The following is a 14627-nucleotide window of genomic DNA, read 5'->3' as shown; positions in this document are numbered from 1 at the left end:
ATGCAGTTTAGAAAGAACTATGCAAGTGACTGATTACCGATGTGACAATATCCTTACTTACACTAGGTCATTCACTGTTCTTCTGAGGATACCTAGATCCCGTTTCATTTTTCTGTTTAATATGCCATCATTTATTCTATTTCTTAATAGTGCTGACATGTAATAAACATTTCAGAATTGGTAATATTAAAGAAGAGCACATAAATTCCACATATAATAAAACTGTGCTTTTAGAAAAATAATTAAAATTTTTCAAACATCTATTGACAAATTCTTCAATTTTTTTAAAAAATGTCTGAAATAGTATAAAACTTGGATTATACCAACATATATTTTACCATAACTATTATTTTTTCATTCAAAAGTTATTTTAAAATACGAACAGTAATTATTAGAAACCCTGTAAAAGTGACAGTCATTCACCATTATTTATAAGAGGAATAGCTATACAAAGTTTATAAAAACAATGAGACTGAAAGTGCAGCAACTGTGTATTGACTAAGTTAGGAATACTACAAATTTTACTTAAGTTTAAATTTCAGACAGAAAAACATGTTATATGCAAAATGAATAAGGCTTCAAAAAACATTAATACAATCAAATGTGTGCTATTTGCTTTGTATATTTCATCTGTGTAATTTTGATATTTCTTTAAGGATGTACATAGTCTGCAGAAAACAAATGGTCTGTATTATGAAAGGAAAAAAACATAATTTGAAATTTTTATCACACGCATCATGTTAGTTGCAAATGCATGTTGCTACTTCTCTGGGTCATGCCAACAAATGACAGGGTAGACATGCAGTGTGGTTGACTGATTGTTTAGCATTTATTGGTACAAAAAAACTGGGCCATCTTCTCTAAACAATCAATATAAAAGGTAAAAAAATAAAATCATCCAAATATGAAAAGATGAATCATGCTAAAACTAATTTTAAACTAAAATCTTAGAGTTAAAAAGACCAATGGCCCTTAAATATTTAAAACAATCAAGATGGATAGTGTTACCATCACCAATGACACTGTCCAATGTTAAGGGTTAACCCATGGTAAAAATGTTTAAATTGGTGCTATTGCTTTCAATTGTAACGACAGCATGACAGTAAAATGTGGGCTATTGTGACCCGAGTGTCACACAGATCACACATAGGTGCATTAGTACCAGATAAAAGAAAGTGATGAGTTAAAAAACTGACCAATGCATAGTCTAGCCAGAACAACTTTTTCCTTACAATCATTATGGAAGGAAGACAGCCAAAGAGCAACAGAAGGTCTGATCTGGAAAAGCTTGCTATCACGTTAATCGTTCCAAGTCGACTGCAAACTGGTGAGGAACCAAGTTTTGAATACAGGACCGTAAGTCCATGTATGGGACATACACGGTAGTGATATTACCAAAGCAGACAGACTTAGCTGTGATGTCAGCAAGCTCATTCCCACAAATACCAACATGGCCTGGTATCCAAAAAAACTGGATTGAAGTAGATGATAGAGAGAAACAGGCCAGTTGGTTTTGAATATTGATGAGAACAGGGCGAGAACTGATGTGAAGCTATTAAGTCCAATAAAGAGCTAAGCAAGTCAGCATGAATGGTACAGTTCGTGCATAGTTTCTATGTGATCCAGGGCAAGAGAAATGGCATACAATTTGGCAGTGAACACAGAAACTGTAAAGGGGATTCTGTTTGCAACAACTGAATCACAACAAACCATGGCAGAGCTTACAGAGTCACCTGATTTCAAACCATCTCTATAAATGGAAATGGAAGGATGGTTTGAAAATGTTCAGCAAATAGAAGGTGATACTTCTAATTGGGTGTATCCACCTTTTACAGATAACATAAAGAAAGATCACATTTAGAGATGGGAATTAGCCATGGTGGGATAAGCTGATTAGTGGATACAGCTATGTTATCCAAGGACAGACCCAATTCATCCAGCTATGCCTGGATATGAAAGCCAAAAGGAACGATAGCAGACTGTATTCTGAAAAAGCATGGCCCACTGAGGAAAGAAAACAACCCCAGGTGGGATGCTGTGGTGAAAATCGAAGTTTTGAAATGTACAATAAAGACAGCTGCAAATGGCAAAGGTATAGAGGAGATTCACGAGTCTCAGTGAACAAGCTCTTGACTGGAGATGTGCAAAAGGCCCCTGCACAGAGCTAAAGCCCCTGATGGTGAACAGGATCCAATATCTTCAAAGCCTAGGTCCTGGCAGAGCCATAGGCCAAAGACCCATATTCCAGTTTTGATCAAACAAAGGCACGAGATACATTTTTAGCATAGAACATCAATCCTCTCCCAAAGAGGTGAAAGAGATAACATGGAGGATATTCAGTGCTCTTGTACACTTTCCACATAGCTGCTTGATGTGTGGAATAAAGGTCAGCTTATAATCAAAGATAAGCCCCAAGAACTTTACGTCAGGGACCACAGGAAGCACAACTTCTCCGAAACAAAGCTCAGGATCTGGGTGTGTACCGTGTTGGTAGTAGAAGTACATGCAGATGGTTTTGGAGTGAGAAAAGATGAGGCTGCCTGATTACAGGAATTCAAGGCCAAAGTTGTGTGTTGGGGGTTGGACCCCTCAACCACCAGGATCCTTTCTTCCCTTCATTGGTTGCCATGCAGAAAAAAGGGGATGTGTATGACTACAGTAACAAGAAATAAAAAAATAATTGAAATGCAATTCAAACATATGGGTAAGGAAGAAAGGGAAGAAACAAAGAAACAAAAACAAAGAAGTGAAGAACAAGAAGGAAACTGTGGGAAATGGATCCAATGGAAAGAAGCCATGAAAACAACAAAGCATCTTGCACCCTGTATTAGAGAAGTTTATTTAGATCTCACTAAGAAGGAATGTGGCACATTGTAAGAAATTAAAAAGTCGAAAGAAATCTATCATACGAGTCACTAAAATAAAAAAAACAAATTGAGTTGAAACAGCAAAGAAAACTATCCAAGAAAAAATCAATCTAGCCAACCTGAACCGGAGTGGCATGACTGAAGATAAATTTGGTGAAGACTGATGGAATGCAAAAAAAGCATCACTTGATGGAGTATCCCACAGGAGGCAAAATCAAAGATTAGAAGGAATGAGAAGTTACTCCTAGGGATAAAATGTGTCAAGATTGAAGAGTCAGTTATCAACGTGCACAAAGCATTTGGAACACGATCCTTCAAGACTTGTGTCAAGTGTCTGGGTTCAGAAAAAACGTCCACTGTTTAACAAAGGGAACACAACTGAGTATCCCCTTATGTGCAATTTTAGCTACTTATTAGTTAAAGTAGATTAGTCAAATCTGGACAGGAGGAAGAGGGTAAATGAAAGATCTATGAACTGGTAAAAGTTCTTGGGTGTGAGGGGGAGATAAGACCTTTTATCTCTAGACCACTGACCTGAAGACTCCTACTGATTTAACCCAACTACTTGAATTGAGTTGACTCTGGAAGAAGTACAAGTATGTTAAGACTAACCAAAGCTAGACATCCAATGAAAGACATAGGTAAAATCTACCAAAATGTGGTAGTAGGGCAAAATGCAAACTGCCCCACAAAAAAGGCATATGGAATCGAAACAAAATGGATGATGAAAACCTGTAGGTGAGACAGGAAAATGACAGGAAAGTGCCAAATACAGACAGATAATCTCTCAGATTAAAACAAAAGAGCAACTTTAAAAAATTCCATATAGCATTGCAGATATCTCACGTAATGCTAAATGTATAGGAATAGCCAAAAAAATGGAACAGTGGAAAAAAGAAATGACCATTAAACCCTTTTAGCACACATAATAAACAGAAGTTTCCCCTTCTAGAGGATGCTAAAAGCAAAGAAACCATATATGGAAGGTAAGAACTGAAGATGGAAAACATCCCAAAATAGAGGAAAGAGAGAGGAGGTATTCCATGAAGAAAATCTCTAAACAGGTAAAACACTGAAGAAAGGAGGTGGAAGGCAAGCATTAACTGTAGAAGAGACAATTAACAAAGATTCAAATAACAGGATCTGAAAGAAATTCTGCCTGATGGTAAGCTAGTAGCAAAAATGAATCTAAGCCTATATAGGGTGAGGAGTGCAAATACTCAGTCTCAAAATGGAGACAATGTTATCATGAAACATAATGAAAAGTGTAAAAGAAAGAAAAGAAAAAGATGCCTAACAAATTCGTCAGTAGAGACCTGGAAGGTAATTCTATGAGAAGGTGGAGCAAAACAAACAACAATGTTGTCTGAAATGGGTTCAGTCATTATAGGAGGAAGACATTCAATAATAAGAACAGGTAGGGTGGTCCCCAGTCCCCAGGTGCCCTTAGGAATGAAGTAATGGTAAGAAGTATAAATTATAAAATAAACATAATTAATGGTAAAATGTATAAAGACAAAAATGAAATAGCCGACATAGTTCAGAAATTGTATAGTGAAATAAACAGCTTTTTTTATGTTATGTGTTGAAGATATTTAACCTAATTACTCATTACCTGATAAATAGAGCAAGGAGTTAACTGAAAATAACAAACTTATTGAGCCAAACTGAAAGTACAGAACAAAGGATATCAATAAGTGCTAAAATAAAAATCTTAGTCAGAGAATAAGTATGTACATGTTAGGAAAAGTTTGTGTGGACCCTGGTGGAGGGTTATGTGGTGACTTGCATTTTAATTAGTTGATTCAAAGAAGTGTGAGAGCTTCAAGGCTTGTTGCATGCAAAAAAAACGTTTTTGCACATAAAGAGCAGCACTGTACGAGAATAGCTCTTTACATAAGAAGAGGTAATAGACTGTAATGTAACTCTTAAATGATAATTAAAGAGTTAGTGTATGAAAACCCTAAACCAGAACAATGCATTAACTTGTACATAAAACCTTAAAATTTTATTTCACTGATGCAGACATCAGTAAGATAGAAGTTCTTACAACTTTAGTATGGCTTGTGCAACCTATGTGACATCGTGTTATTTTCTAAATGAGCTGGTGGAATGAGGCTCAAACAGATAGCCCATTTTGCAAAATATAGGTTAGTTACAACTGTAGATGAAATTTCAAATTTATCAGTAAATCCAAATCCTGAATTTTATGTCAGAAATACTTTCAAATACTTACTAGTACTGGGTTGGCTAAGTAAAACAGAAGACTATTTTTATCTTCTTCTTTGGTGAGTGCATACTTAAGAATGATGTTAGTGACGGTTGAGGGCTCTATTTGTGGTTGATATGATCGTTTACATTTTCCACTGCTGTCTGTAGTTATAGACACTTTGAGCTGTAAAGAGCAAGTTCTGTTTTTTTATCTTCATTACATTTTATACATAAAATAAGGAATATATGTGAAATATAAACTGTGCTGGAGAAATTACTTCTACTGTATTCACTTGTTGTTATGGCCACTATAGGAGGAAATAATAACCTTTAGTTCCTAGTTACGTTACATTCCATACATTTTCTTGACAATAGGAAATAAATCTAGAACTGCCACTAGGAATAGAGCTGGGTGATTATACCAATTATCTATGAGCATCAATTATTTTAAATCAAAAACACAATCTATTAATGTTGAAAAAAAAATCAAATAATGGAAATTAGTTTTTCTAATTACTATTTTCAATTATTCCAACTATAAAAACAACCAGGATATTAATTATGATTTCTTATTATGTTTGATTAATGTTAGTTTATTCAGCTTCAGGTTGACCTCGTCCAATGGTTAAAGTAGTTCCTGCAAGTTAAGGATTTCAGGTTTAACTGTCACTAACCAAACATGCTCTTCCAGCCTTAAGGTTGTTATATGTGTGTTTCAAGCCATGAAAAAAGCTACTACCAAGTCCATCTGTCACCACCCGTAATTTTAAACTGCTAAGTCATTGTGTTTATGATACATATTCAGGTAAGAGTTTGGGATTATACATATATATGTATAAAAAGAGTAACTTACTCCTAAATTGTTTTACCTGAAACTATACTAAATAAAGGGAAATACGAAAATGTCTTTAAAATGACATGAAACAAGCTGCAAATAGAATGGTTAGTCTCATGCAAGGATAATTGACTATTTATGTAATAAAATAATAAGGCTAATGAATTACTAACTGAAAAACTAATTACTTAGCTCTGAATGGAAATAAAAACTTTTTTGTTTGTAATACTGTTTATTGATATTAAGCTGGAAAAAACAACAACATGCACCACTACAGAATAACACATGTAAAGAACAAGTTCTTAAAACAATTCATTCTTTTACAGAACCTTGTAGCCACAACCCCTCACAGAACATGTTTTATTATAGAATAACATACTTTAGTCACATTCTAGAAATTATACCAAAATATAACGTACACTTGATGCCATCTGTCTGGCAAACTTGATTTTGTTTTTCAATTCCTTTAGTTTCATTTGAGTATCTCTGTGATGTGACTCCACTGTTTTGGCAAGCCTTTCCATGTTCTCTGCCTGTCTCTTGATATCAAAGGTGGAAGCTCTAGCCCTGTTGACTAAGAAAGAAAACAAAGCTGATTTTATATGTCTGGGATTGTTTTGATACAAAATCAATAAAACTAGAAAATAATAACAAGAACAATAAAAAAATGTAAATAATTTATTGGTATAAAAGGCAGTTGTCAGTTTGTATTTTGTTGCTTTTGCTGAAGTAATTTATTATTGATCATAGAAACGTGGAATATAAATCAAAGAGCAGAAGGTAAAAAAACCCAAAAAACTTACTATTTCAACAGAACTTTTGTAAAGTCACTGATATTAACAATGAAACATTTTCTACCATTACTTGTAATAATTTTTAAATTCAAGGGGACATAAAATAACCACTTTGTCATTAAAACATGGAAAAATAATATTGTAGTTGATTCAGAAACTTATAGAATTTTTCACTCTTTGTGGTCTAATGTTTACCTAAATAATCAATTAGCTTTGATAACTAAGTTACGCTACGGCATCTTAAATAAACAACAATTCTCAAACTTGTACACAACAGTAATATGCAACATATGAAAACATTTTTTTTTTTAAACTCACTGGTATCACTGATGTTTCCCAATTCTGCCACAGATCCTGTGTTCAAAGCTTCAAACCGAGGAATAAGCTCTTCATCAATTTTGTCTTGGATGTCATCGATTTTTGTGTGTGTTTGTTCAGCCTGGTCTAGTATTCCACTGAGATAGCCTTCCACTCGTGATAAGTTTTCTCCTATGTCTTAAGTATTAAAAACAAAAAAACAACATGACAGATTCTAAAATAGATTATTTTCTAAAAATATTGTTAATACGTTTTTATATCATTAATACAAGTTAGCTTGTAAATGCAAATAAATATGTGGTCACTTTGGATAAATGAAGGCAGAACAGTGAGGTATGTTACTTTATTAAAAAAATACCTCTGTGTGAATAATACACAAGATAGGGAAATGTTTGTATACATTTGTGAACTAAAGGTATAGTAAATTTATGTTCAGTGTCTCTACAAAATAAAAATACAAACCATTGGGAAGATGACTCAGTCCATTATTAATGACATCAAGATTAATTTTACAATGTGCATTGTCTTCTTGAATTTTTTTAAGATTATTCTTCTTGTCTTCCAGACGATTCCTGAGTTCTATTAAAAAATAAAAAAACAAAAAACATTTAAGCTTTTTATACTTTGATTTATAAAGCATAAGTGAGGGTATTGAAATCAAGATGCATAATCCTTTGCAAGACTTAAATCTAGTCATATGAACACATTTATATGATTTACTAAATGTAAGTTAGCTGGTTTCATACAATATTACTACTTGTCTTCATCGGACAGATTATTTTATACAATCAAACACAATTAGACATACACTAAAAATGATTCACCTACAGTAAACAAAAAAACATACAATTTTTGTTATTGATGTATTTAATGGCATAGAGGGAAATACAATTCCTTCTAAGTCATATACCAATCCTCAGAGTTTATACTAAAACTTATTTTCATCAGGAAATCATACTACACCCTTATTGTCACCTTGATCTTCATAAAGAATGTGGTATTTTTACTTCTGCTAATCAGGCTGAGATTTTTTTAGTTTACAAGGAACTTAATTCTAAAGAAATATATTATTTTACCCAAAACGTAGTAAAATTATGTTAAACTTTTACTTGGAATTTCATCACGCAAGTCTGCAGCTTCTTTAAGGAGTTTTTCACTTCTGGTACGAGCTATTTCAGCTTGCTTTGTTAAAGCATCATCAGTTCCTGGGTATGCCTACATCAAACAATATTTAAAGGCATTGTAAGTGGCTATCCTAACCTTTACAAACAACCTGTAGATATGCTCGTACAACTATAGTTAGCAATATTAATCTACTGATTAATCTAATGAAATAACAAAAGATTAATAAACTATATTTTAACAAATTTATTCTCCAACAACTACATTAGTAATTCAAAAGTATAAGAACAGTGGGAGAAGGAACAAGTTGCTGAAGCATCTTTAAAAAGTTTAATGCTGTGTTTTCTATTTGTTTTTGTACAATAACTTTAGTTTCTAGTATGTGGGTACTTAAAAATTAATTGTAAACAACATATCTATATCAGTTGAAATACTAAATATCTGCAGCAGCTGGGGGACTGCACCTCACAGATCTCAAATCACCTACCAGGGTTTACTTCAGATGCTATTGCACCTCTAGGTGCAAATATCTTCCTACAGGTCTGTCAATAAACAAGACTGATCTGTATTTTAATAGTTTTTTCTTTATCATAGTTTGATTGTTGTTAACAATGGAATATCTGTGCTCTATCCACCACAAGTAGATTTACAAGCATTCAGAATTACTGCTGAGCCACTGAAGGCTATTACCATGTCACATATTTTCATTGTTACAAAGGTTTGTGTACTTAATAAAAATTCAACCTAGCAACCAGACACTTGATTTCTTCAAGTGTCAAGAGATTCACAGATCTAATGCACAACAGATATAACTATCTGTCAGATGAAATAAAAGAGGCAAGTCACAGTATTGAAGTCTGATTTAAAAATAAAAAAAAACTCATTTTTATCCTATTAAGATAAGAAAACTGAAGAATAGAATTAATTGGTGGAGTGGAAGGATACCTGCATTATGAAGATGTAAACAGACAAGAAAGTAAATAAGCATACAGTTTGCTTTGTTTTTGTAACTTATATGGAAACCTTAAACAGATTTTTTTTAAATACTTTTTATACTTTTAAGTTATAAAAAAAATATGAGGGAATCCTCAATAGCCATGGCACTTGGAATTCTATTAGACAGGATTAAAATAAATTAACCTACGAGACCTTGGGCGTGGTCAAATACAAAATAGAAAGGATTTGGCTCCCTGAGTTCAGAAATGTAACTAAATCTCAAAATCAGTCAAGAAGTGATAGGGCAGTGAGCTAAAAGTCTATTTGAAAAAAACAAAACATATAATAACAACGACTCAGATCTGATTTACGAGCTGTTATGCCTTAGCTAAAAATAGGAACAAAAACTTAACCACTAGAAATACATTTTTAAATATAAATAACAGTATCAGAATGTATTTGTAACATAAAGATAGCCTTGAATAGGTCTGCAAATAGCCTACACACAAAGTTAAATAAATATATGATACATTACACAATAATAAAAGATCAAACAAACAAATTAAATATATTTATGTATATACTTATAAATATTACATTACATTGTTACATAAGTTGGGTGCTGATGATGTTAATATTTTTTGCCATAAAGTCACTATCTCACAAGGTTTGACTTAAGGAATTCAGATTAGTCCTAAATACAATTGCTAAGCTAACAATGCTACTTAATCTTTGTAATAATATTCAACAGTAGTACACCAATTTCAATAAATAAACAAAATGGACAATAGATTTTATGCAAGTTATTTACTGTGAATTTGTTTAACCATGTTTAATTTAGCATTTTGCCAAGAAGCCCATTCAGCTTTACATATTAGCTGTAAATCAGGCCTGGTATTTTAAGACAGTCTTATTATTTGTTCATAATAATTTTAAAGCTAGTTTTTTTTATCTTTTATGTTTGGAGACTAACAAAGTTAGTTTAAATTTAAATTTTTTAACCTTAAAATAAGACAAACTTATTTCCAACTCTAGCAAAGATGATATCAGTGCAATATACCAAGATCTTACCACATTATAAGCTCTTTCTGCTGCAGTTTCAGCTTCCCTGGCAGCATTCTCTGCTGCAGTCAGTGCATCTACAATATCTTTGTATGCTTTTGCTGCTTTCAGTGGGAGGTCTGAAACTTCTTTTGTTGCACTAAAACGACTGGAGACATTTTAACTAATTAAAAAATAAACTTTAACAGTAATTGATTTTTTCTTTCTAGAATGCCAAATTAACTTTGGGTCATTCTCAAATGTTTCTAAGATGTAATGTAACAGATCTTGCAACATTTGTCAAAATGTGGACACAAGAATTACAAATATTTTTAACTGTGCAGAATTGTTTCTGTTGTTTTGGTTTAATTTTGGTACTAATTCAAATGTTACATTTACTTTATAGTTATAATTTGAACCCATCCCTTCATTACTTTTAATTTATTGCACTTTTAAAATAATTATCTAAATATTTTGTGCACAAAAATATTACTATATTTTTGAATTAGTAAAGTAATAAAGTTACTAGTAGTTTAAGTCATATTTGAGATGATTTAGTGCATACATTTTTAATTGCATATAAAAGTTAAGTAAAAATCTCACAATTTTCCTGTATCAAAAATGTATTTCCAATAGATATTTACCCCTACTCACATAGATTGCTGCATATAGAAGGTAGCACTGAACAAAAATAGCTAAGGTTTTTTGGATGCTGAAAGCCTTAAAAACTCCTATCCTTGTTTGAATCAACAAATGAATCTTGCATACACGTCATCATGTAATGATCCTCCACTATCAAGAATGAGACGTGTGACAAATGCAACTCCCTCTACTCAATTCTACAAAACTATCACTTCAAGCTTTGCCAGAAAATGAAAGCACTGGTTTTCAGTGAAGAGGAAGAGTGGGAAGTGCAAGTTCCTATCAGAAATATATTTTCAGCATAAGAAAGTTGTAACGTTCAATGTGTTATATAACCTCTTCTCACCTAAATAACTAACTCCATAATGAAAAGGTGTGAAGACCAGTGCAAGGGAAAGAAAAGAGCATCCACATAGGGGAACCCACATGATAGCAATGCAAGAAAAACTGATTGATCTCAGAATTTGGCATCTGACATTGAACATATGTCTGTGCAATATAAACTCTCTCATTCAAGTTTAAAATCATAGTAACATAATAATAAGAACATCAAGAGATAATGGAATGGATATAAACCATAATCTGCAAGTACCTTCAGGATGAAATAATCAGAGTATGAACAAGTGTAATACATATGTAAGGGCTTGTCTTCTTTTATTTAACCCTAAATCCAAAAGACTCAGTCACTGGAAACTATGATGGTAGGATGAGGAATCTCAACTGAAGGGATGAACTGCAACTGTGACAGCACACTCCATTGTTACATAATGGAAGATATGTCATCATTTACACCAGTAGGACACTACAACCATACTTATTAACACGTTCAGGAGGATACCTCCATGGTCCACTATATTAGAGGCTTTGAAGTAGAAAGAATTCTCAAATTCCACTAGAAGAAAAAAGGGGAGAGAGTGCAGAGAAAATGAAGACACCCAAGACATCCAGAAGAGGGTTTTGTAATCACTCATTCCACTAAGAGGCCATACCAATTCATTCAATACAAGGCATGGAAAGGATGGGCAACTATCTCCTTCTGCTTTACCCATGCGATCTATGGATGACAGTACATGAAAAAAACAGCTACCCAAGGCAGAAAATGAGAGATGAACATACGAGACAACAGGACAAACATGCAAGAAAAAGGGAAGATGCAAGACTGTGGCAAAAGCACCAGGAAGTGATGATAGGAAGAAGACAAGGAAAAAAAAACGGACAACCAAGTCACAATTCAAACACAATGGGTGATGGAGGAGGGAAAACAAATCAAACAAATGTGGAGTAAGAAAAGAAAACAGTGGGAAATGAATCCAATTGAAAGAAGCTTTGAAAACAATGAAGCAACCTACAGCATGTACTGTATAGAGAGGGTCATCTGGATTCCATTGGAAAAAAGGTGGAAGGTGGTAAGAAAAAAAAAGTCTAAAGAAATATATCATGAACCACTAAAATATAGGTTAATAAAATCAATCCAGAACAAAAGAACTAACAAAGTAGCGCCAGCCAGGAAACATTAAACAAAAAGGTCTGAAACTGAATGATATGGATGAACAAAAAATCTGGCTAAGAATCTGATAGAATAAAGAAAACAAAAAACTAATGTTGTAAGATCGATGTAAACCTGTCTGAGCTTCACAACAATAAGGTTAAATGGATGGCAAACTACAGACCAACAAAAGAGGTAACTAACTGATAAGGGATAAAATATTGAAAAAGTTCACTTGGAGGCATACCTCACATGATGCAGAAGAATCAAAAATTGGGAAGACTGAGAGGTCACTCTTAGGAAGAAAAATGCATCAGGAATGAAAAGACAATTAGGAATGAGGAAAAAGCATCAGGAACATGACTTTCCAGAAAACATATCAGGTATGCGAGTTTGAAAATGTAAATATACGGTTTACAACAGAGAGAACAAGAATAAATATATCCTTGGCAAGTGATAAGCTACCATCCTCAAAAGTCAAAATGAAACAGGATTAGTCAAATCTGGACAAGAGGAAGATAGTAAACTAAAGCACACTGGACTGGTAAAAGCACTCAGGTATGAAGACTATCTGTTGACCACTGTCCTGAAGACTCCTGCTGATCAAACCACATCCCCCCCCCTCATATTTGGAGATGAGCATCAGGTAAAATAAAATATCCAAAAAAGATGGAGGAAGTGATACCTGAAATCATGGAGATATGTTGACATAAAAAGGATGGATTACAATTAAGAAGAAACCCAAAGTCACTGCTCATATAACAAAGTTTCTTGAAATGCATTCAAGGAGAATGAATGGATTGGATGGATTGGGTATTTAAAAGTATGTGAAGTATGTAACAGAAAAGAATTACCCAACAGGAAAATTCAATTACTCAAACTGACTCTGAAAAGAGTCGATGAGTATGTTAAGACAACCAACATTTGGTAGGAGCTAACCAAAGTTAGATATCCAATGAATAGTGTATGTAAAGTCTACCAAAAACGTGGAAGTAGGTAAAATTCAAACTGCCCCACATAAGACATGAAACAAGTTTTAAAATCAAGACACAAAATTGGTACCAAATCACATGGTGAAAAACTGAATAAACATGCACCATAGGTATTCACAGCCATGATGAAACCATATCTAAATGTGATCAAAAGATTATATCAAAACCAGGAAGACCCATGAATTGAGTGAACTGTAACAATAGATCCACAATCCTAATTAGTATTATGCATACAAGATGAATGAAGAAAATCTATAGGAAAGACAGGTAAAGGACATGAAAGTGCCAAATATGTAAAGTGAAGAAAGATGATAATATCTCAAAATGAAACAAAAGAGCAACTAAAACTAATTCCATATAGAAACTCACACAAATGAAATTATGGGTAAGAAATTTTGTAGTGAAATAAAACACAAGACATGTTAGGTGTTGAAGAAAACAAAATAATTAACCTAACTATTGATTAACCTATTGATTAAGCCTAAGATAACAAGATACTTAGTGATTAACCACTATATACAACTACATGTCAACCAAAACTAACACGTGTTTTAAGCCTAATCAAACACAGGTCAAAGGATATCAGTAAGCTAAATATCACTAAAATAAAAATCTTAACTGAACAGTTAGTATGTATCATACTAGAAGTATTTTGGTGGACCCTGGCTCAAGGGTTTCACACAAACCTAATGAATAGGAAGAAAGATAAATAATAATGAAAATGATAAAATACATGAGTGTATAAAATTAAGTGTGTAGTAAAAATAACATTTACAAGACAAGATGTATGTAAGAAATACAATATAGTTGAACTACTAATTGATATACCAGTTAGATGAATTACAGATAATACTAAAATAACAAAAATCACAGTAGGCCTAAGCAAAGGGTATCAGAGATAAAATGCAACTGAAAGTAAGTAATTGCTTAGCTGAATTTGAATCAACCAGTCTAATGAAAATGACATTGTGAAATGCAAATAACTAAAGATAATAACATAAGAAATAAAATTACTCAAAAACCATAAGAGTATAACATCTTATTTTTCACAAAGTTATTGGACTTTATGTTAAAATGTGCAAGCTCCTAAACTTGAGGTAAAGTCTGACAAAGGTCAGATCATTGGATAATCAATTTCCTGATTTAGTTAAGCCAAAATTCTTCCAGAGTGGTGCTGCTACCTGAAGCCTATGCAAGTGTGCTAATAAAATATACAACCTCAGAAAAGGTAACATAAAATTCATAATGCAAAATGAATAACCACACATCTGTGTTGGTAAAAGGTAATGAAATAATTTCACTTTGGAATAATTCAACATGTTACAAATATCAATATTGTATACTAAAGAGTCAATTTGTTAAAAAAAATTAATACAAAGATAT

The 14627-nt window shown here is 32.9% G+C and overlaps 1 protein-coding gene across 1 annotated transcript in view; it reads right to left on the bottom strand.

Annotated features, from left to right (window-relative positions):
* Nucleotides 1–14627, bottom strand: part of LOC143228434 (laminin subunit alpha-1-like) — a 118678-nt gene that overhangs the window by 29656 nt on the left and 74395 nt on the right. The window contains exons 42-47 of the mRNA XM_076459695.1: nucleotides 10155–10293; nucleotides 8135–8240; nucleotides 7488–7604; nucleotides 7026–7202; nucleotides 6333–6487; nucleotides 5104–5262 (exon numbers count right to left, since the gene is read on the bottom strand). Of these exons, the coding sequence (XP_076315810.1) occupies nucleotides 5104–5262; nucleotides 6333–6487; nucleotides 7026–7202; nucleotides 7488–7604; nucleotides 8135–8240; nucleotides 10155–10293 (853 nt within the window). The remainder of the gene's footprint in view (nucleotides 1–5103; nucleotides 5263–6332; nucleotides 6488–7025; nucleotides 7203–7487; nucleotides 7605–8134; nucleotides 8241–10154; nucleotides 10294–14627) is intronic.

The sequence above is a fragment of the Tachypleus tridentatus genome, chromosome 10 (genome assembly GCF_004210375.1).
Source record: "Tachypleus tridentatus isolate NWPU-2018 chromosome 10, ASM421037v1, whole genome shotgun sequence".
In the NCBI taxonomy this organism is placed as follows: Eukaryota; Metazoa; Arthropoda; class Merostomata; order Xiphosura; family Limulidae; genus Tachypleus; species Tachypleus tridentatus.
This window is presented reverse-complemented; position numbering and strand designations above follow the sequence as displayed.